Source organism: Hesperophylax consimilis, chromosome 8 (genome assembly GCF_061612785.1).
Source record: "Hesperophylax consimilis isolate HC1 chromosome 8, BYU_Hcon_1.0, whole genome shotgun sequence".
Taxonomy (NCBI): Eukaryota; Metazoa; Arthropoda; class Insecta; order Trichoptera; family Limnephilidae; genus Hesperophylax; species Hesperophylax consimilis.
In genome coordinates this window covers 22,505,133-22,517,661 of record NC_142843.1, presented here as the reverse complement: position 1 = coordinate 22,517,661, position 12,529 = coordinate 22,505,133, and the positions used below count along the sequence as shown (strand labels likewise).

At 33.1% G+C, this 12,529-nt stretch overlaps 1 protein-coding gene across 1 annotated transcript in view; it reads left to right on the top strand.

Moving 5' to 3' along the window:
• LOC149421734 (uncharacterized) overlaps positions 1-7,753 on the top strand; it is a 66,129-nt gene extending 58,376 nt beyond the window's left edge. Inside the window, exons 7-9 of the mRNA XM_089634515.1 lie at positions 2,629-2,754; positions 4,768-4,892; positions 6,044-7,753. Coding sequence (XP_089490641.1) covers positions 2,629-2,754; positions 4,768-4,892; positions 6,044-6,066 — 274 coding nt within the window. The 3' untranslated portion in view covers positions 6,067-7,753. The remainder of the gene's footprint in view (positions 1-2,628; positions 2,755-4,767; positions 4,893-6,043) is intronic.
• Positions 7,754-12,529: the final 4,776 nt, after the last annotated feature.

Below are 12,529 nucleotides of genomic sequence, written 5' to 3'. Positions count from 1 at the left end.
TAAAATTAAATTCTATTCCGATGAATTCTTCAATGCTCTGTTGCACTTTCACGCAGTAAGTGGTTCCAAGTTTCCACTTTGACAAAGCGCTGTCAGTGATTCCACGCCCATGTGTCAAACCTCCTACTGACTTCATTGGTCGCATGAGACACTGCTCGATGATTATGTCCGTCCACGTACCGGACCAATATCGGTCGCTTCTTCTTATTGTAAACTACCCATTTTCAGTGAATAGTTTATATTCTTCTTTAGTGATTCTTGATTCGAGTTACAACATACTTTGAACGTACATATGTGCTGATTTTGCGTATAGTAAATGTCCTGCCGGGTGGAAAAATGGAAGCATATAGACAATAGTATTAAGGTGCATTTTCCGATTCCCGGACTTCTCTGCAAATATAAATCTAAGCATGAGGTCGATGCAATGTAGAAGGTAAAGCCACTACTTGGCAGTCCTACTCGATGATTCCTTAATCCTGTCTTCACTTGCTTCAGTATATGGAATCGTCTCTTTTAGATTGTCATCATTATAAACCTCCTCCATATCTTTTTTCCACGTAACACGTAAAATCTTGATACATATTTTCTATTTGTCTTAATTTCCCATCAATATCTCGGTATTCTTCTCTGATTACGTGGACAAGAGACGCTGCTGTTAAAGTGTAGGCTCTGTTTGCCCGAGAATATTCATGTCCCTGGAGCATCTGGGTTACTGTCGAGGACGCGTAAACTGATTCCCATAAATTTCCCACATACCTTTATTTAAATAATAAGTTACAAACAATCATACAACATAATATGACTGTTTAGCCAGACCTGGGCACGGCGGTTGGTGGATAATGAAAGCGCTTCATTGGGCAGGGGAAATATTTATATTCCCCCCTCCCCTCGGAACTAAATCTGGTAAATAACAATAAAACTCTTCAACGTTAGATGAATTTGTTATAAAAAAAGCAAACACATGAATTAATCATTACTTTCCTAAGGTTTTTGTAATTTCTCGCTGCGCCGCGAACCGCTTCGCGTTCGAGCCACCGCGCGCCGTGCTCCTTATTAACAGCCTATGTGCCTTATTATAAATTAAAACCCATTATTGTATACATTTTTTTATAGCTAGAAATAATATCTACAAGTTTTGTTGATTTATTTTTTTTCGTCAACAGGCTCAGAAAAAAGTTATGTGCAAATATATTCTGAAATACTATTTTAACAACTGATATTTTTCCTTTACTAATAAATTGTAGAGATTGTATAGCTTTTTTTGCAAAAATGAAAAATACAATTTTTTAGAATAACTAATAAGAAACTAAACAAAAAATAGATAATTTGATTTTATAAAACCATTAAGGAGATATTAGAGTATTCCGAAAGGCTTTAAAAAATATATTCAAGGGGGGGTGGGGAAGGAAGCACAAAGGGGAAAGTCGGGGACTTTTGTAAAAATACATGTCTAAAGGTCTTCTAACATCTGCGAAAAATTCAGCTTCCGGGGAATTAGTTCCGACATTGGGTCTTTTTTTCCCTTCATTGACTGGGCTAGAATGGCCTTTTGTCAAAGTTAAAAATTTTACGTGTATTGACAGTTATTGACAGTTCGACATTCGAATTTTTTTCTAGTTAGAATGAACTCACTTTATATTTTAAATTGGGCAATACCCATAAATTATGAAAACAACCCAAACTAAGAACCTAATATTTGGATGTTTTCCATCTTCCCCCACGTAAATAGTTTTTTCGGCATAGTAAGGTTAATGTGACTTAACCAAATTCTTATTAGGTAGGTACTTTTGATTTCTGATGAGTTGCTTAACTCAAGAAAATTCCCAGAAATGCAAATTATGAATTAGGGTGAGGGGCACAGAACATCAGACAGGGACGACTCTTTAGAAAGGAACGCCAAGCAATTATTGAAACGTAAGATAAAGTGCAAGATTTTTTTAGATTGGGGACTAAGATAAAAGGATTAAGGAAAGTATGTGATCTCTGTCTGTCTGTCTGACGGCATAGTATATTCAGACAGTTTAAATATTTGTTAATTAATTTTCATACAAATTAAGAATAATTTTTGTGATTTTTTTTACGATTGAATTGCAAATTTTGTTTTTTTTAAGCCTCCAGTCATTATAACAGTTACCTAAGTTACTCGTGGTGAACCCTAAATATATTTGACATCAACGGAACCGTGAGAATTGGAACGAAGAATATACTCTGTGCACCAAACAGCCTGTGATAAAAGCACCTTCAACTTGCACCCGTATTATTCATGCTGATTGCTATTCTTGATACAAGTAATCCTAATTAGTACCGTAATACCTATTGAGTTCAGAGAACCTTTCCATTTAACCCACCCTTTGCCTAATGGAGAATATGGTAAATAGTAAACGATCTGTCATGATTCATGATTCACGTTTACCCAGAAGGCATAGTCCATCGCCTGACCTTTCACCAGAGACACGGACTAAAGCCATAAAGAACACATCATGAAACTCGCAAACGAGCCAAATCGCAAAGAGTCACGACTCTAGCAATAGACATAACTACATAATAAGTGTAGAAAATATTTATTCAAACATCGTCGGATTATTATCGTATACTTGTGAACTAAGCGCCATCATTCTCTTGTTACAGATGCCCGAAGTTTACCTTCCAATGCGACAACGGGAGGTGCATTCCCGAACACGAGTTCTGCAATTCCATACTTACCTGTGAGGACGGATCCGACGAACCTCCGCATCTCTGCAATGGTCACACCAGGTACCAAACCAATTTAAAGCAGATTCCTACTATGTCCGTAATGGATTCATATGTGATTCTTAGCAGATTGCTACTATGTCGGTAATAAATTCCAACGTGATTCTTGACAGATTCCTACCATGTCGGTAATGTGAAACTCGGGTTTTGTTTGAATGCTGACGCAGTTTTGTACGGAGTTAGAGTTACTTTTAACAGATGGCGTTATACATAACACAAGAGTTATACTTTACGACGATATTTCACCGTCCTATTGCAAATTGTTTTATACCCAGATAATTAATGGAACTTAATTGGTTTATGACGTGTTCATTTCACAATATAATTATCTTACTAATAACTCCTTTTGTTTGTTTCCTAAATTTAATAAAAAAACGAAAAGTCCAAGTTTACTATTTACTGTACTTGAATCCCCTTTTTTATACCTAATTAGAAGTATTTATTTTGCGATAGTTATCGAGAGAATAGTGTAATACCCCTAATACTAGTGGTCAATATATAAGGTTTTTTGAAAGACGCAATGCATTATGTATATGTGGGTATTCCTCTTTAAGTTTCAAGATAAAAACTTCGCCTTTTAATACATTGGTACATAATTAGCGAATAAGTCAATAAGCTGATTTTAAACATCCATTTCAGTGAGCCTTCGGCTAAACGTAATAATTATGATGAACAAACGGGCGATGTTTAAAAATAAATTACGGCTAACGTTTACGTTTTAAATTACGTTGACCAACGTCATGTACGGAAAATCGATAGATTGATAATACACGGGAACCGGAAAATCGTAGTTTAAGCGGGAAACTGATGAATCTACGATAATTATTTGGAGTCGATTTTGTAGTATATCTTTTTTTGATTTGAGCTTTCGTTTTTGAGTAAATAGAGTTTCGAAAAACGCTCGCTAGGGGTTAATATCAGCTCTTTAATGCCAAATCACTATTTTGATTAATCTTTATAACGAATTGGTGTACATTATGAATACCAAAAAATATGCTATAGAAAAATTGAAGGTTTTCCAATCGTTTTGCTTGAGTAGAATACAAATAAAAATATGATTTACTCAATAAAAAATATAAATGTAAACTACTAAAAAAAAAATTTTTTCAACATATTTTAACAACTTTAAAATTTTTTCTGTATTATAGCTAAGATTATCTGTGACAGTTTCATTTGATTAACTTTTTTTCTTTCTTATAAAATTATTTACAAAATAAATAAAAACCCGTTTTGTGCTTGAAATCGAACGTTTCTAGACTCCGTTTGTCGAGCGATTTTAAGCCTATTACCTACAATACGAGGTATACCAAGAATATACACATTTTTGGCTTGTAGCTTCTTCTTAATGTATTTTAAAATGTGTCGAAGAGTAGAATCAGCTCCAAAAGAATTTTTTACCGTTTAGTTGCCGAAAAAAAAGAATAAAAGTGATACATAATAATGTATTTTCGATTTAGATTTACCAGTTTAACGCTTGCACTGTGAGTTTTTCGGACTCCTTATAGAATGAACTTGCTATCTAAAAAGAAAATATTAATATCCAGATTAAAGAAAATTGTACTTTTCAATTGTTAGAATGGATTTGAAATATGAAGCTTAGGCTAAAATATTATTTATTTCGAATTAAACAACCAAACCTATTTTTCACTAAAACATTAGAAGTATTTTTTTAAACAATATATTATTGGGTAATGTGAGCCTGACTGGGTGCTTACCCGCGCTGATATGTAAATTATGCAAATCCTCTTGAAATTTCAGTAAGTAGGTAAAACATACCGGTCCACCTGAATTCAAAGAAAACAATAGAGTGATATTAATAGCGCATTATCCAATTCTCTGATTATCTTCCCTCTTACCAGATACTTAATATAACATCTCTCAATAAAAGAACCCAAATCTCTCAATGCGGCCCCTACTTTAAGTTCTTGACCATCCCTGGCGTGTACCTAGGTAATAGCTGTAGATACATGTTTTTATGTAATTACATAGTTGAATAACATTGTACTCTTTATTCAGTTTCTCCGAAGGCGAGCAATGCCCACTCCGTTGCGCCAATGGAAGATGCCGATCCACGGCAGTGGCTTGCTCTGGAAGGGACGGTTGTGGGGACAATAGTGATGAAACCAACTGCAACGTCTGCAGTGAGTACCTACACATTTTTCATTATTGTGACTAGATCTGGATAATCGTTTTTTTGCTATTTCTTTATCTGTTTTTAAATAGGGTTAGAGCTATCGTCAATATTGGGGAATCCATTGAAACTCTCGGACTTTTCTTCAAATTTCTCCTTAAAAACATATGTTGCTGTTTTCTTTTAAGCTTACGACTATAACCTGTCTGCCGATTGCTTCTTCAACAAATTTGAATAAATAATTTAATTCACTATCACAAAAACGTTTTTTTATATTACATAATTATAATTAAGTCACGTTAGACAACAGTTTGTCAACGGGTTCTTAATAACAATCTACTAATTTATTTTTATTTAAAAGAAAATAGCCTTATAATAACGTGCCCTGTTATAGAGTTAAATTACCAAAGTAAATTGTAATTATTTTTTAAATTGTTCAAATAAATTATATTCTACACTGTTTTTCAACCTTTCTTGTTTTCCTTTAGATTCGAGAATAACTGGGATTTTTTTCAAAACCCTGTTTTGTTATTACTTATGTAAATATGTAACAAATTGTATGCAGGTACGCTGGAGGGTCTGAGAGATAAAAAATATATATTCTTGACGTGTTAAACAATTAGTTTCCTGATACCGTCGGGAAAGTGGTAGAACCCTTCCAAGTCCAGTGCCCTTCCAAGGGAGGAGAAATTATAATAAGAATATATTTTATCGAATCTCTTAGTATGAAATGGTTTATGCTGTTGTGGTAAGGCCCGTCAACCCACTCGGTCGGTATCGGTAAGCAATCGACATAAACCGAAGACACTGCGCAGAAAAGTAAACGTAAACTACGATTTGCAGCGCAGCTGTTGTGAAAATTTCCTGCGCAGTGTCTTCGTTTTATTATGTCGTTTACTTACCGATACCAACCCAGTGGGACGACGGCTTAAGTGATGTATAGCTACATACTTAGAGATATTACATTTTTGAAGAGCCTTTTTCAGATATCTCAGAAAATGTCTTTGAATCAACGGCCTGAACTGGAAGGTTCACACCACACAACTGTAGTCTGTGAATTGTATTGTGCCATTGCCTCTCATATGATTTTATTGCTCGCCAATTCTTATTTATTTCAAACTTGAAAAAGACAATAAATTTCATTGTATTTTTTTTCAACAGGATGTCCGACTGCGCCACTGTAATCCAAAGAATGGATATTACAAGGATCCGACTGCGGAAGAATCTGTCGACACGAGAGACTGAATTTTACGTGAATAAGAATAATCAGAAACACAACAAAGTGAAATTTCTATGTACAAAATTGTAGTAGAGGATAAACTGTGGTAATTTTAATGATGCAAATAATACTGCAAACTCGTGTACATCGACATATTTAAAAAGATCTAAATATAAAACACCAGTTTGTTGTTGTAATTTTTATAGTTAGTACTTACCAACTATAATCAACTTACAACTTCCATGTATGTGTATGGAAAAAAACTAAAAATCTTAAAAAAAAATAGAAAACCTGCACAATAAACAAAAAAAGTACATTAAGAGTAGACTAAACCTGACACTATTATTCAAAATAATCACCATAATCGTAAAATGCTATTATGTGCTACCACATATAATACATTCCTTAATATAATTTGATATTTAGATTCGATTAAAATGAACCGAAACAGACTGTTGTCAAGGTGAATAAATAGGTTATTTATGTTGCGAATCAGAATGAACAAGATGATAATAGCATTGCATTTAAAAATAACTAAACCTCTTTGCTATTTTCGGTAAAACGTGCAGTACTTGAATACCTAATAGACTTCTTGAATGAAATCATATTATAGTACCTATCTAATATTATATCAGAAGCTAAAGCACCGAAAAATCAAACTTTTTCCGCCACGGATCTCTGCAAAAGGCAAAAAATTAGGTGACTCACAAGAAAATAAAATTTATTAATTTTGGCGGTTTTTCAATGAGGAAATCAAAAACGAATTTCTTTAAGTATCACGAATTGCATTGTTAAATTTGAAATACCAACAATACATGTTGGAATTTTCCTTTAGGTAAGAATACATGGTAAATGACCCATGTTAATGGCTCACGGCAAAACCTTCCCGAAGATGTTGAATTAAACCGAATAAAAAAGTCTGCTGTAAACATTCTTAATTCACGATTCACGATTTTTGATTTATAATCTGCCATAGCTGACGTATTTTTGTATTTCCTTGAACAATGATAAAATGGATACATTGTTAATGTTCTTAGGCAAAACATAAATATTAGGAATAAGACCTTGGGAATCTAATAGGTACACATACGATAATCATCTACCACCATACATCACTTGGTGATGACGATGACCTCCTGACTTTCAACTGACCTTCCGTGATGGTCACGTTCGTAGATTGTGTTATGCAATTCAATAGAAAATGGTATAAATATTGTACAGTCTCAACTTATATCCATTTTGTAATTTTTTTGGTCATAGTTCGAGAAGCCAGACAATGGCAATTAACAACTTGTTGTCCTTACTAGAATAAGAGTCACGATTGGCCTTGACAAACAAAACATAATTACGTGTTGTTATTTATGAGATTTTTTTTACAATGGTTACGCCCTTTTTGCATTTCGTTATTAGTAAAACATCTCCAAAAATCGAATTACTTTGCTGAAATAATATATAAAAGGGGTTTAACACCACTTAAATTGCCTATAATACAATATTGTAAAACAAAATACCTGTTCATCTGTTTTGCTGTCATATACAAATTGCATATAATACAACATTGTTAAATAAAGTATCTGTTCAACTGTTTTCTTGTCATATCTAAATTGCATAAAATACAATATTGTAAAACAAAGTACCTGTTCAACTGTTTTCCTGTCATATCTAAAGATAAAATTTAATTTTAGTGTAATTTTTTTTTTAATTTAATTGAGTTCAAATTTAATAATATAATTATTAAGTTCTGCAAGTATTTTTTGGTTTTTGTTATTGTTGATAATTTGAAAATGGCGATGAAAGCCGAAATAGATGTTTCAATAACAAAAACCAAAAAATATTTGCAGAACTTAATAATTATATTATTAAATTTGATTTTAATTAAATAAAAAAAAAATTAAATGGAGTTCTACGAATTAAACACTAAAAGAATAAATATATAAAATTGAAACAGATTCAATACATTTAAATAAAAGTGTTCCACTTAGTAGTGTTGGAATAATCAAAATAGGCATCTCTCTCTTCCATAAATGTTTTTACAATCGAAATATATTTTGAATAAATCTCCCATATTATACGAATTATGGATTTGGATACCTAGACAAAAATTTTCCACAAATTTAGAAGGGTCTAGTTTTAATAAAGACGAAACAAAATGTCTCCCAACTTACAGAATACAAATTATTATTGAATATCTCTGTAGTTTTTAATTCGAGCATTCGATTCAAATTTCCCTCGATAACGTATTTTTAATACAAATCTTTTGTTTCTAAATAGACATCTCGAGTATGTTCGCCACTACATAAGCATTTTTTTTAGATCGATTATTAAGTGATGGCTGACTCAAGAGGCCAATTGAATTTCATGAATGCATACATGAAATCGTGAAGCTGTCAAATTATCTAATAAATAGTATCGTGCTTGACTTGCAAATACCAATTCAAGTACAAGTTCAATTTTAGCTGCCAAGGACATTACGCCAAACATGTGTGAATTAATACAAATATGTAGACGTAATAATCATTATTGGCTGAAAATAGGTGTGACATTTTACATAATCTTTACTAAAAATGCTAAATCAGAAGCGTTAGAATTAATCAAATAATATTTAAATATGCGTCACGAAAAATAAAATTCTTTAATTTATTCCACAATTTACTTTTAAGAAATGCATTGTAAATAATCATTTTATATTCTAAGTATTTATTTATGAATAATATTCCGATACGTTGTGATGTAATCATTTGCTACAATAATGTTTTTGCAATATACCTACTAATGTTTTTACGTAGGAAAAAATAGTTTTAAGTAAACACCAATGATTTGAATAAATATGTACCTACTTATAAAAACTTTTTAAATAATAATGATTTTTTTTTAAATATGTGTTCATTTTCTTTTAGTGTTTACAATAAACAACTGGCGTGACGAGAATTTATATAACCTTTTACAAAGTTAGTTGAAGTCGAGGATAAGTGTTTTTTTATAATTGCCACATTGACAGCGCCAATTTTGAACACATGTTTCTATGTTCCCATATACAGGGTGCGCCAGAGAAACTTACTTATTTGAAAAAATTCCCGACCGTTGAGTTGGGCAGGTAGAGGGGCGGGAGGGGGCGCATCTGGAGGGGGACTTCCCCAAGTTTGTTTCCCATTCTCGTCAGTTGCCATTATGCTGTGGTCTAGAGAGCAGCGGGGCTTCGCCGTCGAGAGCTTCTTTTGTAACGGTCGAATGCAGCTCGTTACAGGAGCATGATCGAGGAATTTTTTATTCCAAGCCTCGAAGAAATGAACGTTAGGGACGTGTGGTTTCAGCAGGATGAAGCCACAGCACACACAGCACGAAACTCAATGAATTTGCTGCGACAACATTTCCCCAACCGCCTCATCTCTCTCCGAGGCGATCTCCCATGGCCGGCGCGCTCTCCGGATTTGACTCCATGTGATTTTTTTTTATGGGGTTATTTGAAATCCTTTGTTTATGTCGATCGACCACGGACCATAGATCACCTGAAGAACAACATTCGCGATGCTATTGCCAATATTCCGATTGATATGCTGAGAAGAGTGGACGAGAACTTCAAAAAACGACTTAACCAGTGTATGCGCGATGAGGGTCGCCATTTAAAAGATGTAATTTTTAAGACAGTATGAAAAAAAATTTGGTACATTGCATTTTCAAATAAAAAAAGAATTACAACAATAACTACAGTGCTTTTGTTTTTATTGAACTTTCAAATAAGTAAGTTTCTCTGGCGCACCCTGTACATAGCACAAAGCACCTAACGCTGTTCAACATGAAAAAAACTTTCAATGAAGCAAAATATGTAAAAAACGAAACTTTTTGAATCCAAAGATTTAGACGGCAGTGTGTCTCTTAAAACACACCATCCTAATGTAATACATCAAAACAATATTAAATAAAATTAACCTTAGGATTTATAAGAAAGTCCTTTTCACTAGACATGTCTAGTCTCTAAATAGTATAAAATAAAGTCGCAATCCGTCTATTTGTTTGTGCGCTTAGTTCTTCTAAACTACGGAACGGATTATGATAGGGTCTTCAATATCATTTAGAAAATTTCTTCTGGAAGGTTTATATATATAATTCATGCATATTATGTTTATAGAAAGTAGTGAAAAGCCGATGTTTTGTAATCATGTCGAAAATAGAATATTTTCGGTCGCTTACATTGCTAAAGCTGGCTAAACCCTATGAGATAAATCAAAATAAAGTTCTACGGAATTGTACATCTTAAAAAGGCCTACAAAATAAAGTTCTACGGAATTGTACATCTTAAAAAGGCCTACAAAATAAAGTTCTACGGAATTGTACATCTTAAAAAGGCCTACAAAATAAAGTTTTACGGAATTGTACATCTTAAAAAGGCCTACAAAATAAAGTTTTACGGAATTGTACATCTTAAAAAGGCCTACAAAATAAAGTTTTACGGAATTGTACATCTTAAAAAGGCCTACAAAATAAAGTTTTACGGAATTGTACATCTTAAAAAGGCCTACAAAATAAAGTTTTACGGAATTGTACATCTTAAAAAGGCCTACAAAATTCTGCTAAGAATAACGCCCAGCAACGCCGGGTACACTACAGCTAGTCTTAATATTTACAAATTCAGTCTGCTTATGTTTGTGCTAGCAAAACTCGAAAAGTAGTCGACCGATATCGCTGAACATTTCAAAGTTTATTCTGATCAGTATAACCTAATTTGAACTAGTATTTTATTATTTTAATAATATTTTAATCTAGTTTATTCTAATCAGTAAAACCGCTGGGCTATCGCGTTTCCTTCAGACCCTCTCGCATCTCAATACATGTGTGGTGGGTTTTTGGTTTTGATTTTGAAAAATGTTTAAAACTTTAATCGGGTAGGGATAATATACATTTTTTTCATTGCAACACTAAATTACTACATTAATATCATGGATTTTCTGACAGGTTATTTGCAGACTAATCGAATTGTACGTAAAATTTAATAAAAATTGTAGTATGTAATTTTAAACATCCTCTAAGATAAGAGTTGTTCTCCATTCTCTATATATTTATGTTATAGGAGCCCAAGAGTGTGGCAATTGGCCATTTATTTAGAACAATTTAAAAATAATGCTTTTGCTGTTGTTATTTTGAACAATAAGAGGAAACGGATACGAACTATGTACGCCAACGCATTTGATACCAGGGTACGTAATGGCCCACAGCGCTATCTTGCAATTGAAATTGATAACACAAATTTAACAGAGATCTTGTTAAAAAGACCAACATAATTATTGCAGTAGCGGACAGGACAAATCCTGTTATTCCAAAATGATCAGTTATTTGAAAACGATTTAAAAAATAAAATTCTTCGGATAAAAATGTGTTTTCTGAATGATTACATTTTTGAGATTTAAAAAAGTTGAAAAATACCATTTTTTTCACAAAGAAAGAAGAGAGAAGTTTATCAGATGTATTATTTTAAATTATTTGTATTTTAATTGTGTATTTTTTTAAGAAAAAATGTTTTCAGAAAGAACGCGTTTTTCAAAAAGAGAAAGATTTCCAGAAAGACAAACCTTCAAATGAATTAACATGGTGATCTGTGGCTTATGCTATCTTGTTGTTTTGAATTTTCAATGATTCTGCTACTTTGAGTAGAATGGAGTGAAGAGTTTAATGTTTTAATCGTTTTAATGATATATCAGGATTTTTGCGGTTATTAACGATAACGGTAAATAGCGAAGGGGCATATTTTTTCATTAAAAATTGCATGATGTAAACTAGACGAGACCGTCTCTGTGGTCGCGGAGTACGGCATTCGACTAGCAATTCGAAGGTCGCGGGTGCAAATCGCGGCGTGCGCAAGTAAATTTTATTTGATGAATTTGTGTTATTTCACAATTTATTCATTTAAAATAACCAAGTTTGACTTGTGGCACGTTCCAGAGTGAAATATACTCTCAGTATAGCGTTGGTTTAAGGACCAGCATTCAGAATAGAAACTTACTCCCCCACCTTACTCTTCCTTATTTGTTTACCCCCCCACTAATTTCATCGTCAAAACATACCCTAATTTGGGATGCCATAGTGTAACTGGCTCCAGACTATTGGAAGCAGTTGGAACTCTTGTGCGGTATTCACATAAAAAAGACGAGCAATAAACATTTCCGAAACTCCAATTACCATAAAAAGTTTAAATTATTTGTTTGTACTCGATTGATTCCAAGACCGATTGAATTCAAGTCCTTCGAGCGCCATTCCTCGTTAGTGATTCATTGATTATAATTGCTCCATAAAAAGGTGTTGGATTCGATATGGAGGCGTCAAATTTGATTACGGAGCATTGTATCATCATTGTTATTGCTGTATATAAAGGTGTTGGATTCAATAAAAGAGGTGTCAATATGTACTTCTCATAGGTAAACAGCTACGCTTACTGC